General features: G+C 35.4%; 1 protein-coding gene across 7 annotated transcripts in view; it reads right to left on the reverse strand.

The window, feature by feature from the left end:
• Window positions 1-13,930, reverse strand: part of TAX1BP1 (Tax1 binding protein 1) — a 91,506-nt gene that overhangs the window by 40,744 nt on the left and 36,832 nt on the right. For all 7 annotated transcript variants that reach the window (XM_032758528.2, XM_032758569.2, XM_032758552.2 and 4 more), the window contains exons 6-8: window positions 4,262-4,410; window positions 4,085-4,175; window positions 1,949-2,134 (exon numbers count right to left, since the gene is read on the reverse strand). In XM_032758528.2, the coding sequence (XP_032614419.1) occupies window positions 1,949-2,134; window positions 4,085-4,175; window positions 4,262-4,410 (426 nt within the window). The remainder of the gene's footprint in view (window positions 1-1,948; window positions 2,135-4,084; window positions 4,176-4,261; window positions 4,411-13,930) is intronic.

The raw sequence follows: 13,930 nt of genomic DNA on the forward strand, positions 1-13,930 counted from the left end.
TTTTTTAAGAAAGAAGAGGATAAAGAAGTATGTATATACATGTACACATGCATATATAAGCTTATTTTTACAAAAAGAAACATAAGAATAAACTAGAAACTTATGAAAATGTTTATCTACGGGCATAGGTAAGAAAAGGGCTTAAAAAAATAAGGAAGAGATTGAGACCTCAGAGTAAAATTTTTCTATCATTTTGACTTCTGAGCAAAGCAACTGTTTTACATATTCAAACAATAAAATTAAATCAAACAGAATAAAAGCAAATATTAAAATTACATACAAGCAAATGAAATTTTATTACAAATTTGTAACATAGGTATGCAAAAAAAATAGTTCAAGTAACTTTTGAACATGGTGTTCTATACATCCTTAGTGAAACATATTCTAAGAAAAAAGAGCTGTAAAAATATCTTAGCTTTATTTAGTACATTTATTGTTGGAAGTGGCATTGATATAACATTTGTGAAAACATTGGTGCGTACAGCTGGATGGAAACACACAAGTAATAATGATGTTTTGGAAACAAGAGTTCTCACATTGCGAGAAGAGAGATATAAATACGGAATGGAGCAAAGGAAGGAAGAATCCTAAGGTACTAAATCTGAATTGGAGCTATCAATATAAATTAAAGATGCAAAATACCCACTGAAAGTGCCAAGCAGCAGCCCCGTAGTAGCAATAGGATCCAGTTCTTGGTTTCAAAATACCATTACCTACTAAAAAAAACCAGAGTTTCTTGGAGAAATGGTAATATCAGGTCTGGGGGAACAACCTGAAGTTAGAACATACAGTTGTACCATAAAGCAAGAAAGTATTCAAAGCATTATAGGAACATATCAGGACAAAAAGGCAGGCTTGAAAAGGTTCCCCTGGTTAAATTCAGAACAATTTGGGTATGAAAAAGAATAATGATGATTATGCATAATATGCAGCAAAAAATCAGTAAGTCCAAAGTTATATTAAAAAAGAGGGAGGGGTGACAGGAACGTCCTCATTATAAAAGATTACCTACAAATAAATGTAGAAGGAATAATAGAATTTTTTAAATCACCATTTTTCTATCATTAATTATTACCAACATAATAGCTGATGCAGGTGACAAGCATCAAAGGACAATAAAACCATTGGGGAAAGGCTGTTGGAGAACAGGGTGTTTATACAGATTGCCTAATAATCACAAAGAGGGAAAGAAAAGAAAGGCACCTATATAGAGACAGGTAGGCATAACTTTAAACAAATTATTAAACCTAACATTATCAAGAAGGGAACAAATCGACATTATATAACTTTTGATATGATTCCAACAGGATGGACAAAAGATCATCTATGTCTTTTCTTGCAAAAATGTCTCACCTGAATCTAGTCATGAGAAACAACAGACAAATCCAGATTATAGAACATTTTCTCAGATTAGCCTGTCTTCTCCAAAAATATCAATGTCATAAAAAGTGTAGGGACACTATTCTAGACTGAAACCAACTCAAAATACAACAATCAAAATAATAATGTAGTCTTTGACTAACTGTGAATCATAAAATTTTAAAGGTTATATAAGAATACATTTGGGGCAATTTGAATGTGAACTAACTATGGGAATGACTATTATTCAATCAATGCTAAATTCTTAGGTGTAATAATGGTGTTATGGCTATGAAGAAGAATGCACTTGTTCATAAGGGAGACGTGCTAAAGTATTTAGAGTAAACTATCATAATACTTGCAACTCACATCGCTCAGGAAAAAAAGGCATATAAATGGGGGAGATAAAACAAAGAATGGCAAACTATCTTAGGGTACATTAGTATTCACTGTTCTGTTCTTCCAACTGTTTTGTAAGTTTGAACTTTTTCAAAACAAAAGGCTGGGGGAATTAAAAATGAAAATCACATTACATACATTTCATGGGTATGTTTTACAATCTTCAAATACATACAGCAAAAGTACTTACTTTACTTGAGGTTGTAAGCAGGAAAGTCCTTTGCAGATTTTCCTTTTCAGCCAAACATAACTGCAGCCTGCCAATCTCTTCTTTGAAATGAGTAATCACGCTTTCTTTGTTCCCATCTAAATTTTTTAAAGTCTGGACCTCTGACATAAGCTTGGTATTTTCTATTTCTGTATTCTTCAAATGTACCTGTAATGGTGTTTGAAAATGTCAAGAATATTTTAACTCCATGACCTAAGTTAGTCAAAGTTTAAAATACCATTATATTTCTTAACTCAAAGACAATGAAAGGAAGGAAAGACATACTAGACTAGGATTTAGGAGACCCAGGTTCTGCCAAATGACTAGTAAAGCATGTAGGAGCAGAACACAGCTTTTCTAAGCTTTTTTATTTTCCAGAGAGATTATTCTAAGGCCTAAAAACATTACCTGATCTCTAAAGTCTTTTCCTTTGATTTAATAGTTTCAGGTTCTCTTTAAAAATGCAAATAGATTGGGTTGCTCTTTTGGGGAAACAAATTATGTTATTTGGCATATTCAAATCTGGCATGACAAGACTCTGGAAAACTAGAAGGAATACATTCAAAAACATCTCAAACAATTCCATTTTCTGCAGGTGAAAAGTACGATATCATTTAGTTTCAATGTGCTGAAAAACGTATTTGTTGACTAACCCAACTATATTGATTTTCCCATGACTTTCGCTATTGGTGATTTGCTCCTAACAGATATACAAATCAAATTCAATAACTGGAATTATGAATACAGACCCCTAGTGTCCACTGTCAAGTATATCCTGCTTTAGTTAAGAGTAGTGAGGAGAAATGAATTAACTTACTTCTTGCACTTTACTCTTTAAATGTACAGAATGCTGAAGGACTAATTCCTGTTCACAAGGATAGAATATTAACTCCTGATTCTCTGAAGGCATCAGCAACCAACACCCTTGCAGCATCACTTTAAAACACTACCTGATTTTCATAATCATCAGCTCATTAAATTGACTTAACAAGAAACAGACTTAACTCAGAATGTTCTTGAAATTCCTCATCTGGAATTGCCTTCAGGAAATGCTTATGAGCCACTTAAAAAAGTAAGTCTCAATTTGCACCCACAACATTATTGACAATTAAGCTAACTACCCTATATTTCAGGGTTGCTTAAAAAAATAAATAAATAAAAACTGCCGGGCACGGTGGCTCACGCCTGTAATCCCAGCACTTCGGGAGGCTGAGGCGGGCAGATCACAAGGTTAGGAGATCGAGACCATCCTGGCTAACATGGTGAAACCTTGTCTCTACTAAAAAAATACAAAAAATTAGCCAGACGTGGTCGCGGGCACCTGTAGTCCCAGCTACTCAGGAGGCTGAGGCAGGAGAATGGCGTGAACCCGAGAGGCAGAGCTTGCAGTGGGCTGAGATCGCGCCACTGCACTCCAGCCTGGGCGACAGAGGGAGACTCCATCTCAAAAAAAAAAAAAAAAAAAAAAAAATTCAGAACTTCAAGCGGTCAAGATTTGTTAGCAGTGAGGATATTTTTACAAAATGACATCTCTGAAGATATTCTAAAAGTCAAACTCTAAAACAGGATCATTACTAAATTAATGTTCCCCCTGATATGCATATATATATATGTATGTTCTTAAAAAGGAAAAATAGTTACATGAATTGTGATAAACAAGTATCTTAATGCCATTAAACCTCTTCAACTTATTACACACTACCTATTAAGTAACTAAAACAGAAGCAAATTAATTCCCTGAAAAACTAACTTTTAGGGGTGATATACAATATGACTGTGACTTCCTCCTTGCTCTCTCCCGGATCACTCACTCTGAGAGAAGCTAGCTGCCATGCTGTGAGGATATTCAAGCAGCCTATGAAAAGACCACTTCAAGAGGAGCTGAAGGGCCTCCTGCCAAAAGCCACTAGAGTAAGCCATCTCGAAAGCAAATCCTCCAGTCCCAATCAAGCCTTTAGCTGACTGCAGCCCTTGCCAACATCCTGACTGCAACTACACAAGAGACCAGAGCCAGAACCACTCAGCTAAGCTGCTCCTAAATTGCTGACCTACAGCCCCTAAGTTCTGGGGTCATTTCTTTTGAAGCAACAGGCAATAGATATGGTAAAAATAAATTACCTTATAAAGTTCCTTCTCATCCTTCTCTGTCTTCAACTGACATTCAAGTTGTTCTCTTTCATGTTGTGCCTTTCTGAGTTTGTCCTTTAAACTGAGATAGGTATAATAAGTAACATTATAATGTTTTAAAGTTTTAAAATTTTTATTGAATTTATTTTTTAAAAGCATGAGAAATACCTGTCTAATTCAGTTTCTTTTTCAATTGCTTTATGTGTTACTGACACAATATCTTCCTCAAGCTGGAGGGCTTTGGATGTAGCATCACTGAACCTCTTCTTAAACTCTTCATTTTCCATTTTTAAACTTTGTGTTACTTCAGTAAGACCCTGAGAAGTGACAACAAGGTATTTTGAGAAACACAGAAACATAATCAGTAAAGCAAATTTGCATATCTTTAAGAAAACCATGTATTCTTAGAATTTTAATCCCACATTTGTTCCCTCCAAAATTGAGAAGCTAAGACTATAAAACCTGAAATGATAACATATATTTAAATTTTCATATACTAAACTAATCGATAATTTGCTTTTTGTTTGTCTGGGGTCTCACTTTGTCACTCAGGCTGCAGTATGGTGGCACAATCACAGCTCACTGCAGCCTCGACTTCCCAAGCTAAGGTGATCCTCCCACCTCAGCCTCCCAGGTAGTTGGGACTATAGGCACCCACCACCACACCCGGCTAATTTTTTTTTTTTTTTTTTAATAGAGACAGGGTTTTGCCGTGTCACCCAGGCTGAAACTCCTGGGCTCAAACAATCCTCCTGCCTCGGCCTCCAAAAGTACTGGGACTACAGGCATGAGCAATGATTAGTTTTTTTATATACATTTTCCCCCCACCTTCAGACTTCTCATGTACCCTGTGTGTTGATTTTACTAACTTTTCTCCACCAGGGGGCAGGCAAGAAAAATGAGGAAAAATTTTTTAAAATTAGTCACAACAAATCAAGTCTTACACGACACCATCAAGGTTAACACCCACTTTTTCTAGAACAGGTCACTAAGTGCCATCAAAGCACTAAAATATGCCTAAAGCCATGTTCTTAATGTTCTTGCCAGTGTGACTCAGAGGCCTAAACAAATATTCAAAGACACTAAGACAAATATAAAAGAGGTAGTAAGTGCAACAAATTGAATATTGAATTGAATTTCTACTTGGAATATTCCACTTTAAATGGACAATTTATAAGACTCAAATATAACAGTGTATATAGGGAGGTGCTTTGTTATAGAAAACTATACAATAAAAGAATTGGTAAATTAAGATAAAATTATTTTTATTAAAGAACAATTTTAAAATTTCTCCCCAAAACAGTAATACTTACCTACCCAGCAACGAAAACTAAAAAAAATCACCATTCTGCCAGGTTAAAAGTATGAAAGATTATATAGTATTTATAATTCACTTTAATTGACATAAAAGAACTCACCCAAGTATTTTACTGATAGAATATCATTTTAAATATCTTGCTAGAATATGAACATTGCTACATTATTTTATAAAAGTCAGATACACCCTATTGATTTATTTTTGTTCAAAGCAAATGTTTGTCTGACTGAATTTGTAACACTAACCAAAAACTGTTGTACCAAATGCTTTTTTGGTTCCAATGCCATAATACCAGAGAAAAAACAAATAATATTTATTTCCTCTGCAATCATAACGATTGCTGTGAAATTGGGCACATTCTCAGGATTTGTCTTGTTGATTTATAAAGACGGCCAGAGAGGTTTCTAAATAATGTTTACATTTTTTTTATTTTTAGTTTTACCAATGCTCTCTTGGCACTGCAAATACACTACAGATTTAACCCAAGTATTTCTCCCTAGGACAAAATTACTTTCCAATCCTGTAAGTAATGAAGCCCTATAATGGGTATACAGCATTCTACAAAATGCATAGGAAAAGAGAAAAAAATCACTAGCAACTGAATGTAAATTATGAACTAATTGCTTTGAGTCAGTTAATTTTACAGTGAATTATAAATTAACTCTGACTACAACAAGCGTCTTAGAGTCTTTCTCTGGTGCCCCCATAAAGGCACCTGATAGCTTCCCAGCATCCAAGCCTCCTTTCAAAACACATGAAAATGATAAAGTAAGGATTATTCTTCAGGCCTGTAGTTTTCATGTCTGAGTTAAGCATAAGCATCTTCAATGTGGCTCAGTCCTCCTTAGCATGAAAAAGCTAAGAGCTTTGCCATTTCAAACAACTAGGAATCATGCTTTCAAAAATTAACTTTAAAAGAGTAAAATCTAAAAGACAATTTTTCTAAAACACTTTTGGTCATTTGTAAATCATGCCAAAAGGACATCATAATTCTAATATTAAAACAAAGAAAATCTCCATCAGATAATTAAGCCTGCTACATTGTACGCCGATATGAAAACAATCATAAGAATTGGGGCAAAGGGAGATAAAGAGATTTGAGTACTTCAGATTCATGCAGGGACTTTCCTCCTGCTTCTAAACTAAAAAATCACTGTTTCCATGAGCCACTATTACCAGTTCCCACAAGTCATAACTCTCACATATGAATAACCAGATAAAAAGATTATGAATCATTCATCTAGGTGGCTAAACACATTTTAAAAGTATTTAAAATAACAGAGCACATTTATTCTCAGGTTAAAAAATAAAATTCTGATTATAAACAAAAGCATATGAAGAAACCAGATACAGTATCACTAACAATTATCTAGAAAAAAGGTATGGTATTCTAGATTCACACATATACAGAGTAAAATTTAGTAAACTAGCACCTGAACACTTTAAATAACAAATTATTGACAAAACAATTATTTATGAAAATTGCTAGTCAGATTTTAAATCAAATCCCACTCATTTTACTTAATCTGGCTTTTCTCAAACACCTAATTTTGAAATCAACTAAAATACCAAGTTATGATGACAGCTACACAGACTATAAAGGCATCTTCTCTGGTTTCTACAAATCCACCAGACAAAAATATAAATAACAATATTTGGCCGGTGTGGCAGCTCACATCTGTAATCCCAGCACTTTGGGGGGCCTAGGTGGGCGGGTCACCTGAGGTCAGTAGTTCAAGACCTGCCTGGCCAAAATGGTGAAACCCCACCTCTACTAAAAATACCAAAGAAAAAAAAAAATTAGTTGGGCATGGTGGTGTGTGCCTGTAGTCCCAGCTACTCGAGAGGCTACTCAAGCAGGAGAATTGCTTGAACACACGACGCAGAGGTTGCAATGAGCCTAGATCACGCCACTGCACTCCAGCCTGGGCGACAGAGCAAGACTCCATCTCAAAAAATAAAATAAAATAAAATAAGAAAAGAAAAGAAAAAGTTTTTAAAATGGAAAAAGGCTTATGGAATTCGGATACAAAGAAAGAATATTTCTGCACAGCTGTACATGTTTGTGTTTTGAGCTAAATGTTATTTCAAAAGAATCAAAAAGTTTTTAAAAAGAGAGTGAAAATGTTACAGTAAGCTAAGGTTAATTTATTTTTGGAGAAAAAAATATTTTATACATTTAGTGTAGTCTGGCCAGGTGCGGTGGCTCATGTCATCCCAGCATTCTGGGAGGCCAAGGCGGGCAGATCACCTGAGGTCAGGAGTGCACGACCAGCCTGGCCAACATGGTGAAACCTTGTCTCTACTAAAAACATAAAAATCAGCCAGGTGTGGTGGCACGCACCTGTAATCCCAGTTACTCCGGAGGCTGAGGCACAAGAATCACCTGAACCCAGGTGCCGGAGGTTGCAGTGAGCCGAGATCACACCACTGCACTGTACTCCAGCCTGAGCAACAGAGCAAGACTCCGCCTCAAAAAAAAAAAAAATTAATTAATTAATTAATTTAGTGTAGTCTAAGTACACAATATTTATAAAATCTACAGTAGTGTACAGCAATGCCCTGGGCCTTCACATTCACTCACTACTCACTCCCTGAATAACCTAGAGCACTGTCAGTCCTGCAAGCTCCATTTGTAGTAAATGCCCTATACAGGTATAACAAATTTTACATTTTATACAATATTTTTACTGTACCTTTCCTTTTCTAAGATGTCTAGATATGTTTAGATACACAAATATTTACCGTGTGTTACAACTGCCTACAGTATTCAGTACACTAACATGCTGTACAGGTTTGTAGCCTAGGAGCAATAGGTTATACCATATAGCCTAGGTGTGCAGTAGGCTATACTATCTAGGTTTGTGTAAGTACACTCTGATGTTTGCACAAAGAGGAAATCACCTAATGACACATTTCTCAGAACATATCCCCATTGTTAAGTGGTGCATGACTATAGTAAAAAAATGTGATGAGGGCTACCTTCAATTCACTGAAAAATCTGCTATGAACAAATGTACTTAAATTCAACTTTTATAGAAAATAACAGATCCAAGCATTACTTTTGTGGTTGGAGTGGAGAGGAGGGGGAAGAGAGACAGGCTACAAATATACTTGCGTCTAAATTATTTCCTGAATATGAAATTTATTCCACAGACTAGTGATTTTTTTTTAACATTAGGTTTCATATACATTTTTAAAGAGTTAGGGAATAAGTACAAAAATTTAGGGTAGTATAACTTTACTTAAAATTGCCTCTTAATTAAATTGAATGGGAACTACTCAATGATGCAGTCCTATGAAATAAACTATAAAAATGCTTCATTTTACAGTTCTGTACTTATCAATACAAAAATTACAAGTTTAAAAGCATATAAATATATTGTTGAAATAATATATTATGAATTTCTTAAAACTATTACTTTGTAAAGCAGGTACAAAACTAAAGTAATTGGTTTGAAAGAAATATATTGCTATGTATACATAAGTTACAATAATCAACCCATGTATTAAAATTAAGCCTTTTGTATCTTTTCTTGATGACAATTGGCAAAAACAAACAAAAACAAATTCAATGAGATCATAAATTCAAAACTGGTTTTTGGCAATTCCATATATTAGATACTAAATGCCTTAAACTGCCTCTGTCCAAAACCAGGTACCTAATGCTATGATAACAATAACAGCTATCTTGAGAGCTACTGTGTAGGAAATGCTATGTGCTTTATGTATAATACATTCTCATTTGATGAGCACATGGCCTAAGAATTAGGAACAACTATGATGCTCCTTCACACGAGAAAAGTGAGCCACAGAGAAGTTAAGTAGTTTATCAAAGGTTACACAGCTAGTAAATGGAAGAACTGAGAATGATTTCAACTTTCCAATACTCTTAAACAAAAGTTTTCTAAAATAATAACTGAAAATTTTAATAATTGAGGTACTGAAATTTTGGTAATTTGATTTTTATCTACTCTTGATATGACCTTTCTTAACAGTGGTACTAATAAATAGATTAAGTTATAAGATACTCTCCAAAGATAATTTCCAGATCTCATTCACAAACTGCTAAATTCAAAGACTACTATATTGGTGTTGTGTGTTGTGGCAGAGACAGCTGGTTGTCTGCCAAATTACGACCTCCTTTCAACCATAGTAACTGCATATCACTGCCAAACTACACTGTATTCCCAGCTTCTCTTGCAATGCATTATAGTCATCTAAATTATCATCAGTTAAATATAAATGAAATGATATATATTACTTCCACCTCTACAACTTACATTATTGATCATGCCTTGTCTAAGATCTCTTTCCCCTTTTCATTCAGCTGAAACCAGGATGTGCCAGTGACCAAGTTTCTATCACGAAGACATAAATTCTCTAGGAATCTAAGGGTGGGCAGTGGAATGATATAAAAGGTAACAAGGCCCCTGAATAATCATGTAAAGCAAAATCTGCGATCCCCTCCCCAGACTTCAATGACTTATGACATAGACTGTTACATTAAGAACAACAAAAACTTTACACTGTTGGGTTTCTTTGTCTTCACTCTAATTCATTATTTATCCCTGACTAGTATTCAAATCAAGTAACTCATCTGATACACTGCCATTAAGACAAAAAATTAAATTGGCTATGTAATAAAGTATAAGATATGCATCACTGATCATACCCAAATTCAGCTACTATTGTAAATTACTTTAAGTATCTGAATCTTGAAGAGAAAATGTAGCAACTAAAAGCCAAAAAATAAGGAAACTACAAAGCTAGTTCAAACACTGCTATGATACTGAGTATACTTAATCCAAAAACAGCCAATTTGAAGGGCAGCAAATACATGTGGTAGAGGATCTCAAAACAGTAAAGCACTTGTCAGAAACTGCCTCAGGATATTTGCCTCAAAAATCAAAAATCTAGGTATGAGCCAAGCACAGTGGTGCACACCTGTAGTCCCAGCTACTTGAGAGGCTGGGGTGAGAGGATGGCTGGAGTCCAGGAGTTTGAGGCCAGCTGGGAAACATAGTGAGGCCTTGTCCCTATATTTAAAAAAAAATTTTTACATCAAGATATAGAATATTATTAAGCAATAAAAAGAAACAAAGTACTGATGTACGGATGAACCTCAAAATCATTACGCAAATGTTAAAAAAAAAAAGAAAGGCAAATATAGAGACACAGACAGTAGACTCATGGTTACCTAGGGCTGGAGACAGGGTTATGTAAGGAGTGACTGTTAATGGACTCAAAGTTTCTTTGCGGGATGATAAAAAACATCCTAAAATTAAATTGTGGTGATGGTGGCATGACTCTGTAAATATACAAAAAAACCATCCAATTGTATGCTTTTTTTTTTTTTAAACAGAGTCTCACTCTGTCACCAGGCTGAAGTGCAGTGGCACGATCTTGACTCACTGCAACCTCCACCTCCCAGGTTCAAGCAGTTCTCCTGCCTCAGCCTCCCAAGTAGCCGGGACTACAGGTGCGCGCCACCACACCCAGCTAATTTTTGTATTTTTAGTAGAGATGGGGTTTCACCATGTTGGCCAGGATGGTCTCGATCTCTTGACCTCGTGATCCGCCCGCCTCAGCCTCCCAAAGTGCTGGGATTACAGGCTTGAGCCACCGCACCTGGCAAATTATATACGTTTTTTAAAAATCAAGATAATTGAAGTTAACATAGGTTGGCTTTTGGATGCTTGCTTTCTTTTATATCTGCAACTGAGTAATCCTGGATACAATCTTACAGAACCTATCTATATTCTTGAGTCCAATAAAGAGCATATTAAATAAAAGTCCACGTTTGTTAAACTAAGTAATATAAAGTACAAGCAGCTACTCAAGAGTGTGACTAGGGGAACAGTACTAGACCACCGACAGTTACCAGGCTATATCAAGACAAGACACTTGTACAAAATATAAATCAACTACATCACTAACCACACTGTTGGGTTCACCTAACAGCTTTTCATGGCAATACTTTCTCAGTGAAGGAAGTAATGCATTTACATACATTGCAGTGTACATTTTTCATTCCAACACAGACCAGTAACAAAGTTTCTGAACCAGCTACTTTGAGTACCATGGAATAGAAAACTAAGAACAGAATGCCAAATACGTGCAGAAAAACCATACAGGCTTTTAACCTGGGTACCTAGAATACCAGATAATTCATATCATTTGAGAAAGAATATCTTGGCTCCTCTAAATAAACATTTCTCCTGACAGTGACTCTAAAACACACAATTAGATGCAACTAAAATAGTGCCAAGATAGAGTAACAAGAACCAAATGAACTCTACCACCTGAAAACTAAAAAACTGAATGAAGAACAGCTCTCAAGCCACTGGACATCAGGATAAATGGTCAGTGATCCCTGAAAGAAAAGAAACAACAGAGGTCACCTCTATAACTGCTCCAGCTTATTACTGTCTAGAGAGACTTTTAAGGCCACAGGGCAAAGAGGCAAACTCAGGCAGAATCCAGTGGTCTCCCTGAGTTATGGAGAGAAATGAGAGTCTAGGAAAGCTAAGGAGAATAGAGTTTTCAGGACAGAGTACCAGAGAAGAATCATGTAGAAAAAGAACTCGAGAGATCTGCAAGGAGTCCCCTTCAAGTGTTGAGCTGATTACTGATCAGCATATGCATGTGAGGAAATTAACCCAGGCTGGAGAAAGAATCACCCAAAAAAGACTACAGGGAACAGTGCCTGGAACTCAAAAAGGGCAAGGAATAGTGGTTATTCCCACCAGCCAGAGTGGAAAAACGCATAATTCATGGGAGAACAATTACAGTATTCCCTAATTGAAAGAAGGGTCTTTCTTCAGTAGTGGGGAGACAGTAACTCCAGTCTAAATGCTGCTCTGGTACCACCAAACAAAGCTTGAAAACAAGACTCAAAAAGATCAAACTGTTGCCAAGTAATTAAACCACGTCCCAGAACAAAGCTCAAGAATATTTTTAGGAATATAAAAAACATCCCAACACCCAGCAAGGTATAACTCACAATATATGACATCCAATCAAAAATTACTAGGCATGCAGAGAGGCAGAAAAATATAACCCATAATGAGTAGAAAAGCCAATCAATCAAAACTGATACAGAAATCAGCCAGATGATCAAGTTAATGAACAGACATTTAAACATGTGTATTCCATATGTTCAAGAAGCTAGAAGAAAATTGAACACAGTAAACACACAGAAACATGAAAGACATGAAAAAGACTTAAATCAAACTTCTAGGAATGAAAACAACAATGTCTGAGATAAAAAAATATATATACTGGATGGGACTAATGGCAGATTAAATATTGCAAAGAAAAGATTAGTGAACTTGGAGACAAACAAAATTTAACTATTTAAAATCAAACAGAGAGAAAAGGGACTGAAAAAAAAGCACGAGTGAAAAAAAAGCACGAGTGAGCTCTGAAACAACTTTAAGCAACAAAACATATGTGTACTCGAGTCCCTGAAGAAAAGGAAAGACAGAAAAAACAGCTGAAGAAATAATGGCCTAAAATTTTCAAAATTTAATGAAAACCATAAGTATACAGATACAAGAAGGTCACTGAACCCCAAGCATAAAAAATAAAGAAAATAAAGAGGACACAACATAATCAACTGCTTAAATTCAATGATAAAGAGTAAATCTTAAAAACAGTAAGAGGAAAAAAACACATTAAATAGAGAGGAAGGAAAATACTAATGACACTGAATTTCTCATCAAAAACAATAAACGTGAGAAGAACCACATTTTTAAAATACTCAAATACAAAAACTATCTATCTAGAATTCTATACACAACAAAAATCTCTTTTAAAACTAAAGGTAAAATAAGACCTTTCCTAACATACAAAAGTTGAACAAATTCATCAACAGAAGACCTGCACTACAAAAATGTTAAAGAAAGTCCTTCCAGGCAGAAGGAAAATTATACCAGACAGAAACCTTTGTCTATGCATTTTACCAGGTTGGTTCTTTATAAGAATCCTTAAAATTACTTACAGTACATTGAAGAATACTTAAGTACTCCAAAAGATACCACTACCATTTTGAAGGGAAAATGGTTAATTCAATTTCCTAAATGTTAATTTACATTACTAGAATTTCAAATTTGAAATTGCATAAAATCTCCCTAAGAATTATGTACCATGGTAAATTTATCAGTCAGTGCTTGACCAGATAAGCAAACAGCTGGGGAGAGACAGAAAAACAGACAGACGAACAGACAGACTGAGAGAGACACTAAGAGATTTGAGCTTGTGTAACTGTAGAAGCTGGAACTAGTTTGCGTTAAGGCAGGCAATCAAGACATTTATAAAGTGGGAAAAGCAAGAACAAAATAGGATCCACAATCACCAGCTGAAGCCCACCAGAATGGACTGAAAACTGAAGTCCATGTTGGTTTTTATTCTGACCCTGATAGTCTCAAAGGTGTCTTGAGCATGCTGGGGTCCCTCCTGACAGACCTAACCCAAGAGATGGAGAAACTGAAAGAGGATTCCACAGAAGGTAGGGC

This window comes from Hylobates moloch, unplaced genomic scaffold (genome assembly GCF_009828535.3).
Source record: "Hylobates moloch isolate HMO894 unplaced genomic scaffold, HMol_V3 SCAFFOLD_1, whole genome shotgun sequence".
NCBI classification, from domain to species: Eukaryota; Metazoa; Chordata; class Mammalia; order Primates; family Hylobatidae; genus Hylobates; species Hylobates moloch.